At 33.7% G+C, this 16489-nt stretch overlaps 1 protein-coding gene across 2 annotated transcripts in view; it reads left to right on the forward strand.

The window, feature by feature from the left end:
- Nucleotides 1-16489, forward strand: part of RANBP17 (RAN binding protein 17) — a 431372-nt gene that overhangs the window by 75078 nt on the left and 339805 nt on the right. For both annotated transcript variants that reach the window (XM_025387625.1, XM_025387626.1), the window contains exon 13: nucleotides 15233-15338. In XM_025387625.1, coding sequence (XP_025243410.1) covers nucleotides 15233-15338 — 106 coding nt within the window. The remainder of the gene's footprint in view (nucleotides 1-15232; nucleotides 15339-16489) is intronic.

Here is a 16489-nt window from a genome sequence, read left to right on the forward strand (position 1 = left end):
GCACATAAACAACGAAATAAGCTGCCATGAATGAGCACTAACAAAAATAAGTTGTTTATTTGATTTAGAACCCCTATCTTCTAGAGACTCTTAAGATGTTGGAATTGGATAGGAATATAAAGCAATTATGTGTGAAATATTTTTAAAAAATAAAAAATAGAATCACAAATGAGCAAATAACAGGAGTGTGAAAAACAAGAAGGAGGATGTGAAAAGGACCTGAAAAAACTTTTTTTATTGAAAACTTTGTGATCTAAAATTTCATGGATGTGTTAAATAGTAAATTGGACCCAACTGAGGAAAGAATTAGCAAATTGGCAGTTAGAACCGAAGACATTTTCAAGACTTCAGGAAAGAGGGAAAATGAAAATATTAAAAGAAATGTTAAACGATAGAATGAGAAGGTCAGGTGTGTCAGAATGAGTCCCAGAAAGATAGAATAGAGGAAAGAGGAGAGGTGATAACTGAAGAAATTCTGAGAATTTTTTTGACTTAATAGAAGACATGAATTCATTAATACAGCAAGCCCAACATATACCCATCAGAAACAAAAAATAACACTTTAGTCAAACTATATAACCCCAAAGACAAAATGTTAAAAGCAGCTGGAGAAGAAAGATCACTTACAAAGTAGTGTAAACTGGATTGATAACTCACTTCACAACAGTAAAAATGGAAGCCAGAAGATGTTAGAATATTGTTCTCAAATAACTGAGCAAAAGTAATTGCCATCCTATTATTGTATATCAGCAAAAATATCTTTCAAGAAAAAGGATGAACGATAGAGATTTCAGACAAATGAAAGCAGGAAGTTGCTACTAGCAGATCTTTCATTAAAGGTTTTTAATAAACATTTTAAAGGTTATTTTTGAGGAAGAAGGGGCATGGTCCCAGAAGGAAGAAAAGGAGTACATGGAAATTGGTAAACTCATAAATTTTATTTTATTTTATTTTATTTTATTTATTTATTTAAGATGCAGTCTTGCCCTGTCTCCCAGGCTGGAGTGCAGTGTCATGATCTCGGTTCACTGCAACCTCTGCCTCCCAAATTCAAGCCATTTTCTTGCGGCAGCCTCCTGAGTAGCTGGGACTACAGTCATGTGCCATGCCGGGCTAAGTTTTTTGTATTTTTTTAGTAGAGATGGAGTTTTGCCATGTTTTCCAGGTTGGTCTCGAACTTCTGATCTCAAGTGATCTGCCCACCTCGGCCTCCTAAAATGCTTGGATTACAAACATGAGCTACCGCACCCGGCTGTAAATGCGTAACATTTTAACATTCATAGTCTGTACAAAAAAAGATTATGTTTAGTTTGTGGAATTAAGAACAGAATAAAAACAGGAAAAGACAGAAGCATGTCAGAGAGAGAGCTGGGGGAGTGGTGAGAATTAAAATTATTTTAAGTGCTTGTCTGATTTAGGAAGGGAATTAAAATGGCAGCACTTGAAGGGTAGCAACTAAAAGAGTAGAAACTGTATGATTGTCTCCCATAACCCAGCAAAGAGAAGATAATGCAATAGAAAAATAAGCAAATTCAACTTTTTTAAAAGCCAAGAAAGGAGGAAAATAACCAGAGACAATAGGACTGTAGACAACAATAAAAAAAAGTAGGTGTGTCCCAGAGATGTTATTAATCCAATAAACATAAATGAGTTAAATTTACAGTTAAACCAGGTTGTAAATTTGAATATTTTTAAAATAGCCAATTAATGATAAGTTACATACTCAAAACATTAAAACATGGAAAGTTGAAAGTAAAAGGATATTTTTAAATGTGCTGTGCAAGTATGAACCTATAGGAGGCTAGGGTCATTGTTAATATCAAACAAAAATGACTTTAAGAGAAAAAGCATTATTACAACTAGAACTATTAGTTTTTGTACCAGGGAGGTACAGGTTGAGCACCCGAAATGCAAAAATCTCAAATCTGAAAAGCTCCAAAATTTAAAACTTTTTGAGCGCTGACATGATGCTCAAAGGAAATGCTCATTCAAGCGTTAAGAATTTTGGATTTTTGGAATTGGCATTTTCACCCAGGCATGCAAATATTCCAAAATCTGAGAAAATTCAGAACTGAGAGCACTTCTGGTCGCAAGTATTTCAGATCAGGGGTACGCAACCTGTGTAATAATTTTAGATATCTAGTACTTAGTGAAGTAGTCTCAAAACGTATCAAGCAAAAATTGGTAGTCCTGCAGGGAGAAATGGACAGACTTGCCATCATAATGGAAGGCTGCAGTGCACTTCTTAATTGTTGGCATATCAAATAAGTAGCAAGTTAGTAAATTTAGAAAGGATTTGAACAATGTGTTTAATAGACTTTAATGAATTGATATATATAAAACACTGGAACCAACCGTTTGAAAATACCAATTTTCTCCAGGACACATGGCATGTTTTAAAAAAATTGTCCAAGCATTAGTATATGAGGTGAGTCTCAACAAATGTCAATGACTCAGTATCATAGAGACCACTATTTTTTTTTTTTTGCAATTTATTTTAATTGCCAAATTGGTTAAAAAAAAAAAAAAAAAAAAAAAACTAAATTGTGAAACAAAACAAAAACCCCACAAATCCCCATACACTTGGGAATTTAAAACATATACTTGTAAATATGAGGTAAAAGAAATCTTGAGGAAAATTTTAAAATAGAGTTAACTCAATAATACAGAAGTACGACAGTTTTGGAATTTAGTGAAAGGCTTAATTCAGAGGAAATTTATTGACCAAAAAGCTTACTTGGAAAAGAAAAAAGGCCAGAATGTTGGGACCTAAGCATCTAACTTGAGAAGTTAGAATGAGAGGAACAGATTAAACCCTGAGAATGGAGAAAGAAGGAAACTAAGCAGAAGTTAATGTACTAAAAAATAAAGATTCAGTAGAATTTAAAAATCAGAAGTTAGATCTTTAAAAAACAGACTAACAAACCTCTTGTGATTAGGAAGAAAGAATTCACAAATATATACTATTAGGAAAAAATGGAGGAAAGGTAATAATGGATACAGCAAAGATTCAAAAAGTAAAGTCATTCTTGCTATTTCTGGAGGTCAGTAAATGAGGAAATGAATAAATTTCTAGAAAAAATAATAAAATTGCTTAAAAAAGAGACAAGAATTTAGAAGATATTTGCAACACACACAATAAGCAAGAATCATCATCTAGAAGAATATGGCAAGAATTCTTACAAATCAGTAAAATAAACAGTTCTTTAGGAAAATGATCAATAGCCATCAGGCAGAAAAACATAAATGGTGCATACGTTTTTAAAAAATGCCCAACTTCATTACTAATAAAATAAATAGACCACATGAAATATATTTTCCAGTCTACTGAGAATAAAATCATAAGAAATCTTACAGAAAAATGTGAGTCAAAAGGAATTCTTATATACTTCTGGTGGGAGTATAAAGTGGAAACAGTTGGAAATGGAATAGAAATGAATTTGGTATAGTCTTGTAAAGCAGAACTTTTGAATACCTGTTGACCTGACACTTGGACCCTTACATGTGTGCTCCAGAACAGGGGTCCCCAAACCCCAGGCCATGAAGCAGTACTGGTCCATGGTTTGCCAGGAACTGGGCTGCACAGCAGGAGGTAAGTGGCAGGTGAACAAACATTACTGCTTGAGCTCTGCCTCCTGTCAGATCAGCAGCGGCACTAGATTCTCTCACAGGAGCGTGAACCCTATTGTGAACTGTGCATGCGAAGGATCTAAGTTGCACGCTCCTTATGGGAATCTAATGTGTATAATGCTTGATGACCCGAGGTGGAACAGTTTCATCCCAAAACCATCACCTCCCCTTCCTCCCCAGTCCATGGAAAAATTGTATTCCACGAAACCTGTCCCTGGTACCAAAAAGGTAGGGGACTGCTGCTCTAGAAAATCTGTACACAAGATGTACAATAATGTTCATAGCATTATTGTTTATAATGGCAAAAAGTGGAAACAGCTCAGATGCCCATCAATATGAAGATGAATAAATAGATCATAACGTAATTATACAATATTATATAACAATAAAAATGAATGAACTATACCTAATAAGGATGAGTGTCAGAGATAAGATGTTTAATGAAAAGCAGCTCTCAGGAAGCTACATACAGCATGAAACTTAATAATTAAGTCTCCAAACAAATGAGACTTGAAGCGTATTGTTTAGGAATATATGTATATGTGAGGAAACTTTAAAAAATCAAAAGAACAATAAGCATTAAATATTGAATCGTGGTTACTTCTAGGGTGGAAGGTAAGGGGACATGCTCGGGGAAGGGTATGGAGGTAGGTGTGATAGTATTGGTAATGCATTGATTGTTCAATTGGGTAGGTGTTAGTTTTGTTACACTTCATATGCATTACATATATGTTTTCATATATATCAATTATTACGTTAAAACGTGAAAAGATTCAGTTGGAAAAGACCTATTTTCCTTCAAAAGGATATTGAATGAAGGTATGAATGTTTAAAATATATGAATCAGTTAGTTGAAATGTAATAATTTAGTGGTATTAAATAGGAGTGTCTCTTGAATAAAATGCCAGACCTCATTCTTTGTTAATACAAACTGAAGGAGTTTTTATAGTTGAATACACTATGCAGTTTTAGTAAAAAAATGTTTCAGAGTTTGTAATATAATGCCTAGTACTTAGAAAAATTTTTAATAGTATTAGTCAAAATGTCGGTGGGAAGGAATCTGTCTGCCCTTTTAGAGATATTTGTGGTCTGCTCAAAAGTGATCGTTTTGTATTATGAAAAATGCCTAACATGGCCCTAGTTTGTATACACTGTGTGTGGTAGTATTCAGTTTTTTTGGTGTGTGTAAATGCTTCAGTTAGTGTTGAACAAAGAAAATTATATGCTCTTGTTATGTGTGCTTTAATTTAGATGCTTAATGGCTTTTAATGTTACAAAATAAGTTTATTATTATATTATGATCTCATTTGTATTATATTGTCTTGCTTTTCTGTATTTGTGGTGATATGGTCATGGTTTACGAAAACAATAATCCCTAAGAAATAGGTCATTAACAGTAGTTAACGTTTACTTGTGATCTATGGTAATGACTGATTTCTTTGGGATTATTGCAGTTATAAACCATAATTACAGATTATTACAGCAATAATTATTTTGTTAAGGAAAAAATGTTCTATGTTTGAAGAGCTGCTAAAACAAGCACTGTGAACATTTCAGGATAAATAGAAAAATGGAAAATTATAATGGAAATTTAGTAGGTTATAAAATGAGATTTTAAAAAATTTGTAGATATGAAACTCATGTAGCAGATTTTTTTTTCTCTACATGCAATTTAGATATGTGTATTTACATGGTTCTTTAAATTTTGTGAATGTAATTATGTTACCAAAATAACTTTTTTTGTGTATATTTAAGGTGTACAGCATGATGTTTTGATAAACAAATACATAGTGAAATGAATACTACAGTCAGCCAAATTATCTTATCGCCTTCCATTGTTACCATCTTTAAAATTTTTGTGGTAAGAGCACTTAAAATCTACTCTTTTAGCAAATAAAGTATTATTAACTATAGTCCTCATGCTGTACATCAGTAATCTTACTCCTCCTGTACCACTGCAAGTTTGTACTGTTTGACCTAATTTCTAATTTCCTCCCTTTCCTTACCTCTAGTAACCACCATTTTACACTTTGTTCCTATGTATTCTGCCTTTTTTAAGATTCTGCATATGAGTGAGACCATACAGTATTTTTCTTTCCATTAGTAGCTAATTTCCCAAAGTAACTTCTTAACATTTACTGTTTGGAACACTGTGAGTCTAAAATTGTTCAGGGTTAGCAAATAGTTTAACGTTTATGAGAAATACTGCTTCTCTTTCACCTAAATATCAAAATTATATTTGACAGCTTAATAATAACGTCTTTTTTTTGAGACAGGGTCTCACTGTCACCTAGGCTAGAGTGGGGTGGTGCGATCTCAGCTCGTTGCAACCTTTGCCTCCCAGATTCAAGCTATTCTCCCACCTCAGCCTCCTGAGTAGCTGAGATTACAGGCACATGCCACCACACCCAGCTAATTTTGGCATTTTTTGGTAGAGATGGGGTTTTGCCATGCTGGCCAGACTGGTCTCGAGCCCATGACCTGAAGTGATGAGCCTGCCTTGGCCTCCCAAAGTGTTGGGATTACAGGCATGAGCCACCACAACCAGCCAATAATAGTATCTTTATATTACACTGTTTATCTCTAACATTAATTCTAATTCATTCAGTACTTGCTGGATTTTTTAAGGTTTAAGAAATCTGCTTTTCTATTTCTTATACAATAGAAACCATTGCTTCTAAAACAGAGTAAATATGTACTCCATTTTTCTCTAAATAAACTTCTTGCAAAATTTACCGTAATTTTAGAAGAAAGTGCTCATAATTAATCACATGCTATCTTTGCACAGCATTCCTTGATCTAATAAGTTTAATTCCAAGGTCACAGAAATTAGTACAAATTTAAATTTTGAGAAATTCACAATTTTATATTTAGATGCTTTAGTCATTGTTTTTAGACAATGGTGCTCATCATACTGCATTGCAGAAATTACTGATTTTTTCCTCTGTCTTATCTGTCTCTCACTAGGCTCAGTTCGCCTAGTGAGAGCATGGAGTTGAGCATGGAGTCTCTCTCTCCCCTGCCCCACCCTTTCCCATACATTTGTGTATTCAGTTATATCCCTACCATAGAACATGATACAAAGAAGATACTTATAGCAGATGTTTTTCTGAAATGTCTTTTACTTGGAATTTTTTTTCCCCCCTGTTTGGAGGGTGTTTGTTTTACTAAGAGTATTAGAAAGTGTATATGGCTAATCATAACTAGCTTTAATTGTAATAAGCCTCTTTGGTAGAGAGGAAAGAACTTAAAAATTCTTACTATGTGACTTCATTTTCTTGAGCAGCATCTGAAGTAAGGCACAGAAAGAACATGATTGTTACATATTGGTATGTCTTATGTTTTTTTGTAGGTATGATACAGAACCATGTTAAAAAGGGGATGACAATTTAATAATAGTTACACTAGCCAACATTTACTGAGCACTTACAGCACTTACTCATATACTTTACATGCAAAATACCAGTTGGTGCTTGTCACAACTCTGTGGGCCAGGTATTATTATCCTTGTAAGATTAAGTAGCTAGTGTAAATAAGCACTAGAAGCAAGATTTTAACCTAGGCTATGTTCTTGTTAGCTAAATTGTACTGCTTCCCTTTTTTAAAACAAGTATTTATCTTCCAATAGAGAAATATAAAAAATTACATGCATGGTGAAGTCTTTGTCTGTTTTCAGGTAGGCATGTTTTATCAAGGGCTAATAGGCAGTTATTTCTGTGTTTACATTATTGGTAAGCCCAAAAATTAAGCTTGCCGATTTTAAATTCACCTTTATCAACCAGTATTCATTTTCTGTGTCTTGTTTTGGGAATCAAGGAAAGTGTTAAATATCTCGTTGGTAATGATCCCCAAAGCATATGCAATCTCATCTGTGGTTAAGACTCAGGAGACAGCTAAAGAACAGTTCAGGGTTAGGACTCATAATGCGTTAAATCCTTAAGAGATTGTTGAATTATAAGATACTGTTGGATCATGAAGGTCTGTCTAGCTAACTGACAACTGTATTGCTGGAGTTTTTACCAATCTTGAGATCCCTTTTACCAATCTTGAGAGGAAGTGTAATAGTTTGAGAATGATCTTTTGGAAATTCGTTGCCTAGATTTCAATCACAGCTCTGCACTTTTAAATAGGGATTTGTAACATTAAATGAATATAGGCACAGTGTTTTAAACAGTGCCTAGTGCAGAGTAGCTACTATATAATGTTTGCTGTCATTTTTAATAATAATAAATCTTGTTTTAAGAAACCAGTATCTAAAAATCTAAATTGATAAAATATAACAGGAAGGTAATTATTTACATTTCAGTATTTTTCATTTTGAGAAATAATTTACAATAGGAGATTTTAAAAAGAGTGAATCCCATAGAGAGGTAAAATATTACATTTGCATTCACCAAAAGTCATGCTTGCAATGTTTCAGATTCACATCTATTACATGAAGTGTATGATATATCCTACACACAATTGGAGCATAGTCTGTTAATGGCGACCTCTGTAAAATTCTCAGAAATACTACTAATTTTCATTGTTTGGTAGTTATGTTATATAAAGTCACTGTGAACAATAAATTAGCAAATACCGAATCATTGCTCCTGTGGGCCACTGACTGCAACATTTTCATCAGCTAACCAACACATAACCTTTTAAATGTATGTTTCTGTAGAAAAACACCTTATTCAATATATATTGTCGATTTGTTGACACTGAACTCATAGCCAGCAGCACTGTTTTTCATGCTGGAACAAAGCTTATCTAATGTGTTTTCTATATAAGACGCATAACAAGCTTTTTTTCTTTAGAAACACTGCATAGCACTTCAGCATTATGCTAGGATCATCTTAAACAGTGAAATCACTAATAAAAAACACAAAAATGTGGCAGTAGATAGACCATTAAAGCATACTTGTTTACATTATGAAGCTGAAACAAGAAGGTAGAGTTTCACTTTGTTTGCTCTGAGCTTGAAACATGCGTACTGGACAACTACAGATTTTCACTGCTTTGCATATCTGCAGATGACTGTGAGTATTGATTTGGGGATTATAAATAAATTTTATCAAGTAGGCAAATTCACGAATAATGGAATCTATGAATAATGAGGATCAACTATATCATATCTTATATTGAATATTATTGGAGAAGTCGCTTTAATTTAAGCAATAGAGATATAATTACTATTACCGTTCATTATTAATAATGGGTCTACATTTTAATACATTTACTAAATTGGTAATGTTAACCTTTTCTTTCCTTTTTCATGCCGTGTTTTCTATATAATGATTTCTTAATTCAGTAACCCATATCTGTTGATGATATACAATATACCCAGCATTGTTTTAGGCTCTGGATATACAATAGAGAGCAAAACAGACAAAAATACCTGCTTTCATGCAGTTTGCATTCTATTGGAATACACAGGTAACATACAAGATAAATATGTAAAATATGTTAGAAAGTGTTAAGTGCTAAGATTTAAAATAATAAAGCAAGGAAAGAAGATAGTAAATGCTGGGGGGGATTGTGTTATCTATTGCCAGAACTTAATGGCTTATCAGATAACAATTGCATTATTATCTCTCAGTGTTCTAGGGGTTGATAAGTCGCAGATGGTTCTCTTTAGGGATCTTTCAGTCATTGTAATCAGATGGCAGTTGGGGCTGGAGTTGCCTGAATGCTTCTTTACTCAGTGGTCTGTTGTGTGGACTGGAAGGCTTAAAGTGTATACTCTATCTAGTTGGACATTTCTGTCTCTGTTCAGTCTCTCCAAATGGCTAGTTTGGGTATCCTAACAGTATAATGGTCTCAGGGTATATGGTCTTCTTAAATGGTGACTGGCTTCCCCAGAGTGAACATTCTCTGAGAGACTGGAGGAATTTGCCGCTTCTTATAAAGGTTAGGCACAGTACTAGGATGGTGTCACTTTCACCGAATTCTGTTGGTCAAAGCAGTTACAAATTTCCAAAGATTGGAAGAATAAACTCCACCTTTTGATGGCATATACATACATGGAAGGAAGGAATTGGTGATGAATATTTGCAGACAGACTGCCATGCTAGGTATTGAAAATTGATAGGATATCTTGGTAAGGCCTGAGAAGGTGACATCAAGTAAGACGGGTCAGCATAGTTGTATCTTTCCCCAGTTATATTAAACTGTGTGAGTATTGGCAGAGTAGTGGTGTAGTGGACATAAACAGTTATGGTTTTGTAAGATGAGTATATCATAGCAAAAGAGGAGCTAAATGTAAATGCAAGGCAGAGTTGATAATTATTGACCACAGAATTAAAGCTAGGTACATAGGGTAGAGAATATGTGAAGGGTGTAAGAGAGAGTGAAAAAATGGCAGATTCCCAAAAACTAATAAAAGAGATCAGCAAACTTGCAGGATACGGGATCAATAAATAAAATCCATGGTATGTCTGTTTTTTAACGATCAGCAATGGAATATGAAAGGAAGAAAGAAAGTCCATTTACAATAGTATCAAAGAGGATAAAATACTTAGGCATACATTTTAAAAAGAAGTGTAAGAATTATATACTGACACTGTAACGGTGTTGAAAGAAATTAAAGATGTAAAGAAACAGCAAGACTTCTCACGGTCATGGATCAGAAGACTTAATATTGTTAAGACGGCAATACTCTTCACATTGATCTCCAAATCCAATGCAATCCACATTAAAATCGCATGGGTTTTTTGCAGGGATTGACAAACTGGTCCTAAAGTTCCCATGGAAATCCATGGGACCCAAAATAGCCAAGATAATCTTGTAAAATAGTGAAATTGGAAGACTCATTTTTTTTTTTCTTTGATTTCAGAATTTACTACAAAACAGCAGTAATCAAGACTGTTTGGTACCAGCATAAAGGTACACATTATAGGGCCTGGGGACGGTGGGTCATGCCTGTAATCCCAGCACTTTGGGAAGCCAAGGTGGGAGGATCACTTGAGCCCAGGATGTTCAGGAACAGCCTGGTCAACATAGTGAGACCTCATCTCTACAAAATATATTTTAAAATTAGGTAGGTATGTTGGTGTGGGCCTGTAATCCCAGCTGTTTGGGAGGATCACTTGTGCCTGGGAGTTAGAGGCTGCAGTGAGCTATGATTTCATCACTGCCCTCCAGCCTGGGTGACCGAGTAAATTTTAAGTGACTTTGGGTTGGGCAACTATTTCTTAGATATGACACCTGAAGCAGAAAACAGAAGACAAATTAGATAAACCAGATTATCTAATTAATTAGACAAATTAGGTACAATAGAGTTGCAAATTTTGCACATCAAAGCATGCCATCAAGAAAGTACAACCCACAGAATGGGAGAAAATATCCGCAAATCATATGACTGATAAGAGATTAGCATCTAGAATACATAAATAATTCTTACAACCCAGTAATGAAAGACAACCCTTAAAAATGGGCAATGGATTTGAATAGACATTTCTCCAAAGAGGACACACAAATGACTGCTAAACACATGAAAGGATACTCAATAGCCTTAGTTATTAAGGAAAGGCAGATCAAAATTATAATCAAATACCTCCTCACACCAACTAGGATGGATATAATAAAAAAGACAACTGCAAGTGTTGGCAAGATTTGGATAAATTTAATCTTCATACATTGCTGGTGGGAATGTAAAATGGTGCAGCTGCTTTTGAAAACATTTTGGCAGTTCCTCAAAATGTGAAAAGGAGAGGTGCCATGTAACTCAGCAATTCCACTTCTAGGTATTCTCAAGAGAAATGAAAACACGCATCCACATAAAATCTTGTATAAAAATGTTCATAGCAGTATTGTTTATAATAGTCCAAAGATGGAGACAATCCAAGTGTCCATTAACTGAATGGGTAAATGAAATGTGATATATCCATAGTAACCAAAATAGCATGGTATTGGTATAAAAACAGACACATAGACCAATGGAACAGAATAGAAAACCCATAAATCATATATTTACAGCCAATTGGTTTTTGACAAAGGTGTCAAGAACATACATTGGGGAAAGGATATCCTCTTTAATAAAATGGTGCTGGGAAAATTGTATATCCAGATGCAGAAGAATGAAACTGGACTTCTATCTCTTACCATATACAAAAATGAAATCTAGATGGATTAGACTTAAGACCTGAAACTATAAAACTACTAGAAGAAAACATGGGGAGACACCTCAGGACATTGATCTATACAAATATTTTATGGCTAAGACCTCAAAAGCACAGGCAATGAAGATCAAAATAGACAAATGGGATTATATTAAGCTAAAAAGCCCCTTCACAGCAAAGGAAACAGTCAACAGAGTGAAGAGAGCCAGTTGAATGGGAGAAAATATTTGCGAACTATCTGATCAGGGAGGAATAGAATATGTAAGGATCACAAATAACAGTATAAAACAAAAACAAAAAACCAAATAATTCAAATAAATGGCAGGCAAATGACGTGAATAGACATTTCTCAAAAGGAGAACATACAAATGGCCAATAGGTGTATGAAGAAATACTCAACATCACTAATCATCAGGGAAATGCAAATCAAAACCACAGTAAGATACTATCTTACCCCAGTCAGAATGATTATTATTAAACAGAAAAAATAACAGAAGCTGGCAAAGATGTGGATAAAAGGGAACTCCTACATACTGGTGGTGGGAATGTAAATTAAAACAGCCATTTTGGAAAATAGGGAGATTTCTCAAAAATTAAAAATAGAACTACCATATGGTCCGGCAATCCCAATACTGGGCATTTATCCAAAGGAAAAGAGTTCAGTATGTTAAAAGAATACTTGTACTCCCATGTTTGTTGCAGCACTGTTCACAATAGCAAAGATATGGAATCAACCTACATTCCCATTGATGGATGGATAAAATAATGTGGTATATATACATAGTAGAATACCATTAGGCCATAAGAAAGAATGAAATCATATCATTTGCAGCAACATAGATGGAACTGGAGGTTAAGTGAAAGAAGCCTGGCACAGAAAGACAAATACCATGTGTCATACATATGTGGGACCTAAAATTTTCATTTCATTGAGGTAAAGAATAGAATGATAGATAGGAGAAGCTGAGAATGGTGTGTGGGTGGGCTGGGGAGTGGGGCAGGATGAAGAGAGGTTGGTTAATGAGTATAAACATACAGTTAGATAAAAGGTATAAGTTATAATGTTTGATAGAGTAGGGTGACTATAGTTAACAATTTCAAAATAGCTAGAAGGCAGGATTTGAATTCTTCTCAATGCAGAAATGGCGAATACTTGAGGCAGTAGATACACCAAATACCCTGACATGATCATTACACATTCTTCGTATGTAAAAAAGTATCAACATGTACACCACAAGTATGAACAAATATGGTGTATCAATAAAAATAAGATCTATACAAATAATGGAATGTTATTCAGCTCTAAAGAAAAATAAGTATTGATACTGAAAAATAAGTATTGATAAAATATGGGTGATCCTTGAAAACATTATGCTGAGTGAAAGGAGACAATCACAACACTCACTCACTGTATGATTCCATTTATATGAATTGCCCAGAATGGGAAAAATTTAATGAGACATAAAGTAGCTTAGTGGTTGCTTAGGGTCTAGGGGCATGGTGGTAGGATGCAGAATGACAGCTAGTATGAAAATGTTCTAAAATTAGATTGTGGTGATGCTTGCATAACCCTGTTAATTTACTAAAAAACATTGAATTATGTACTTTAAGTTGGTTAGTTGTGTGGTATGTGAATTATATTTAAGTGAAGCTGTTCAAAAAGTGATAGGCTCATGGATTGAAGATTCCCAGTAGAACAAAGGATTGTTGGAATTGTAAGATTCATCTTTGTAGATATTGAAATCACTAGTGATTATGATATAAATATTGTTGGAAAGAGTGGCAGCCAAGAACCAATACTTTCAAAAAACAGGGAGAAATAATCTACAGGAGAGTAAATTGCAATAAGAAGGGATATTTGTTAGTGTTATTGATGATGTAAGATGTAAAGGCAAATGCTTTCATGATGAAGAAAGATAAAATGTGAAGTAGAAATGAGGAACATGAAGATCATCTACTCCATATTCAAGGCTCAAGTACATGAGAAGTGGAAGAAAAAGCAGCTGCCACTTGATAGAGCCCACAGAGAAAGCAGGGTCATCAGGGTAGACTTTCTATGATAGATTTTTATATTGACCCTAAAATACTTTGAAATTCATAAGATAACTTTCTGATTACTTTAAGCTTCTTACATGAAGTTTTTGTTCTGTTACTTTTGTCATGAATTATATGTGATGAAACTTGAGTCTGTTTTTCAATGGATTACTTGATCAAATTAGTGTTCTTGTTCTCCTATTTAATCTATTTCACATTCCTAATGTATAAGGCTGCATAATTGGTCAATTCTGATTTGTTGTTGTTTTGTGAGAGAATAAAGGATGTGAATACTTGCCAGGTTAGATTTCTAATTTACAGGAATCTTGTCACCCTAAAAGGTTGATGTGTCTCTCCAAAAATTTATAAAAGAGTTGTTGATTAATTGTAGTATAGTAATAACTGCTAGTATCCGTGGGAAAACAGAAAGAATTTGTTCTTTTTCTACCTTTTATTTATCCTTCCTGAGTCTTCTAACAAGCACAGATAGCCTCTTTTCTTCATTGTTCAATTCCATACCTTTTAAAAAAACATTTTTACTTGAAAAGGTTTCTTAATCAGAAACAATTGATTTCAGTATTATGAAATAGCCCTCTTATCTTTGAAAAATCAGTCTCCAAGAATAGCATAAAATTTGTTTTTAGAAAGATAATTTTATGTTGTTAATTATCTATAAAGGTCTCAAAAGTACTGAAGGATCACCTAGATCAATGAATCCAGAGATGTAAAATAATATACCTTAAGCAAAAATCATTCAGTAAATACTTCCATTTCTAAATTAGTCAATTTCAGCTGCCCCCAAAGTAAGATTTATGAAAACTGTAGATGTTGCCATTTGTGCCACTGCTTTAAAGCTATTTAATCCTCTACTGCTATCAGCTGTGAAGTTGACTGTACTGTCAAAACAATGTGAAATCTTGGATTTTTTTATATATCATGCATAAAAATACAGAAGGAATAAATTTATTACTATTATATTCCAAGCAGGGGAAATATTTAAAATGATCACACTGGTACTATCATGACATTGACCATTCAGAAAAGATGCTGGTCCTTGGATCATAAGAGTACGACCTGACTGAATAACAGACCTGGTCCTAGACAGTTTAGTGTTTTGTACTCAAATTTATTTTCAGTCGTGTCTTCATGGTAGACATTGTTTTTTCCATTTTACAAGTGAAAACCTTAAGACTTAAAGAGATAAGTAACTTATGCAAGATCACATAGCAACTTAGTAGAGCTGGGATTCAAATTAGTTTTATTTGGCTCTAAATTCTATGGCATTTCCCTGTTCTGCTGCCTTGATAAACTTAAAACCCATCTGCTTTCTATCAAGAACTGAGTTCACAGTGATTTATCACTTGTTTGGAAGAGTAGATCGTTGTGCTAATTTTGGAATTTCTCCCAAAATAAGCTGTGTTTCTATGAATACTTCTTAAACTTTTTTCTTTCTTATTCTGTATCAGGACGTCTTGCATGGCTGGTATACTTAGTTGGGACAGTTGTTGGAGGAAGATTAACATATACCAGTACAGATGAGCATGATGCTATGGATGGAGAATTATCCTGTCGGTAAGTAAGAACTGTGTAATTTACTGAATTTTGCTAAATAGTTAAAAAAATTAGTTATTGAACAAGTACTATGAGCGAAGACATTTTTGTATGTGGCCTTTGAGGAAGGTATTATTTCCCTTTTTATTGCTGAGAAAACCAAGACTCAAAGGTTAAGTGATTTGTAGAAGTCAAATCTCTAATAAGCGATAGACTCAAAATACTTTGTACATATTTGTGCAAATAATGTAATAAAGATTTAAGTTGCTTTTTATTACTTAGGATCTGAGCAATCACATCCAGTGTGTATTGGAAAGGTGGTAAAATTAGATGACTTGCATCTAGTCAGAAAGTACTAGGTAGTCAATTACCCATCGCAAGTTTTGTCACCTATTGGCCACAGCCTTAGGAAAAAGCAGTTGAATTATTCTCTTCAAGTTTCTATTCTAACCTGAGGAAAATTTCTATATATGAATAATACAAGTGAATTGATTTTCCATGTATTTTATTTTTAATAACAAATCTCCTTAGAGTCATACACGTTTTTATTGAAGACTTAAAAATTCAAATGAAAATAAAAATTGTGTGTTAATCTGGAGATAACCACTACTGTTATTTTGTAAAGTCCCTTTGAGTCTTTTTAATTAATGTATATGGGTATATGTTTGCTGCATGTGTGTTTTTCAACTTTTCTTAAACATTACAAAACAATATAAGATATAGCTAATAATAATACCTAACTTATTTTGGGCTGTTACAAGGAATTTATTTTTTTAAATGCTTAGAACAGTGCTTGGCAATTAGTGATATATTACACACACACACACACACACACACAGCAACACTACTTTTTAAAATCAAGCACAATATCAACATTTCACCTAGACATTAAATTTTCTAAGCTGTACAATAATTTAAATAGACCCTTGTTTTTGGAATTTTAGGTTGTTTCTCAATTTTTTCTTATTATAAATTACTTTTAGATATAACTAAATTATTTTTAGTTATATCTTTATATCGATTGAGATAATTTCATTAAGAGTTCGTTCCTAAATGCAGAATAGCTGGTCAAAGGTTATGTAGCATTTGAAAGACTTTCAGTACTCATTACCACATGGTTTTCTGAAAAAGGACCAATGTATCCTCTGAACCAAGGGTTTCCAACCCTTGTA

The sequence above is a fragment of the Theropithecus gelada genome, chromosome 6 (genome assembly GCF_003255815.1).
Source record: "Theropithecus gelada isolate Dixy chromosome 6, Tgel_1.0, whole genome shotgun sequence".
Classification (NCBI taxonomy): Eukaryota; Metazoa; Chordata; class Mammalia; order Primates; family Cercopithecidae; genus Theropithecus; species Theropithecus gelada.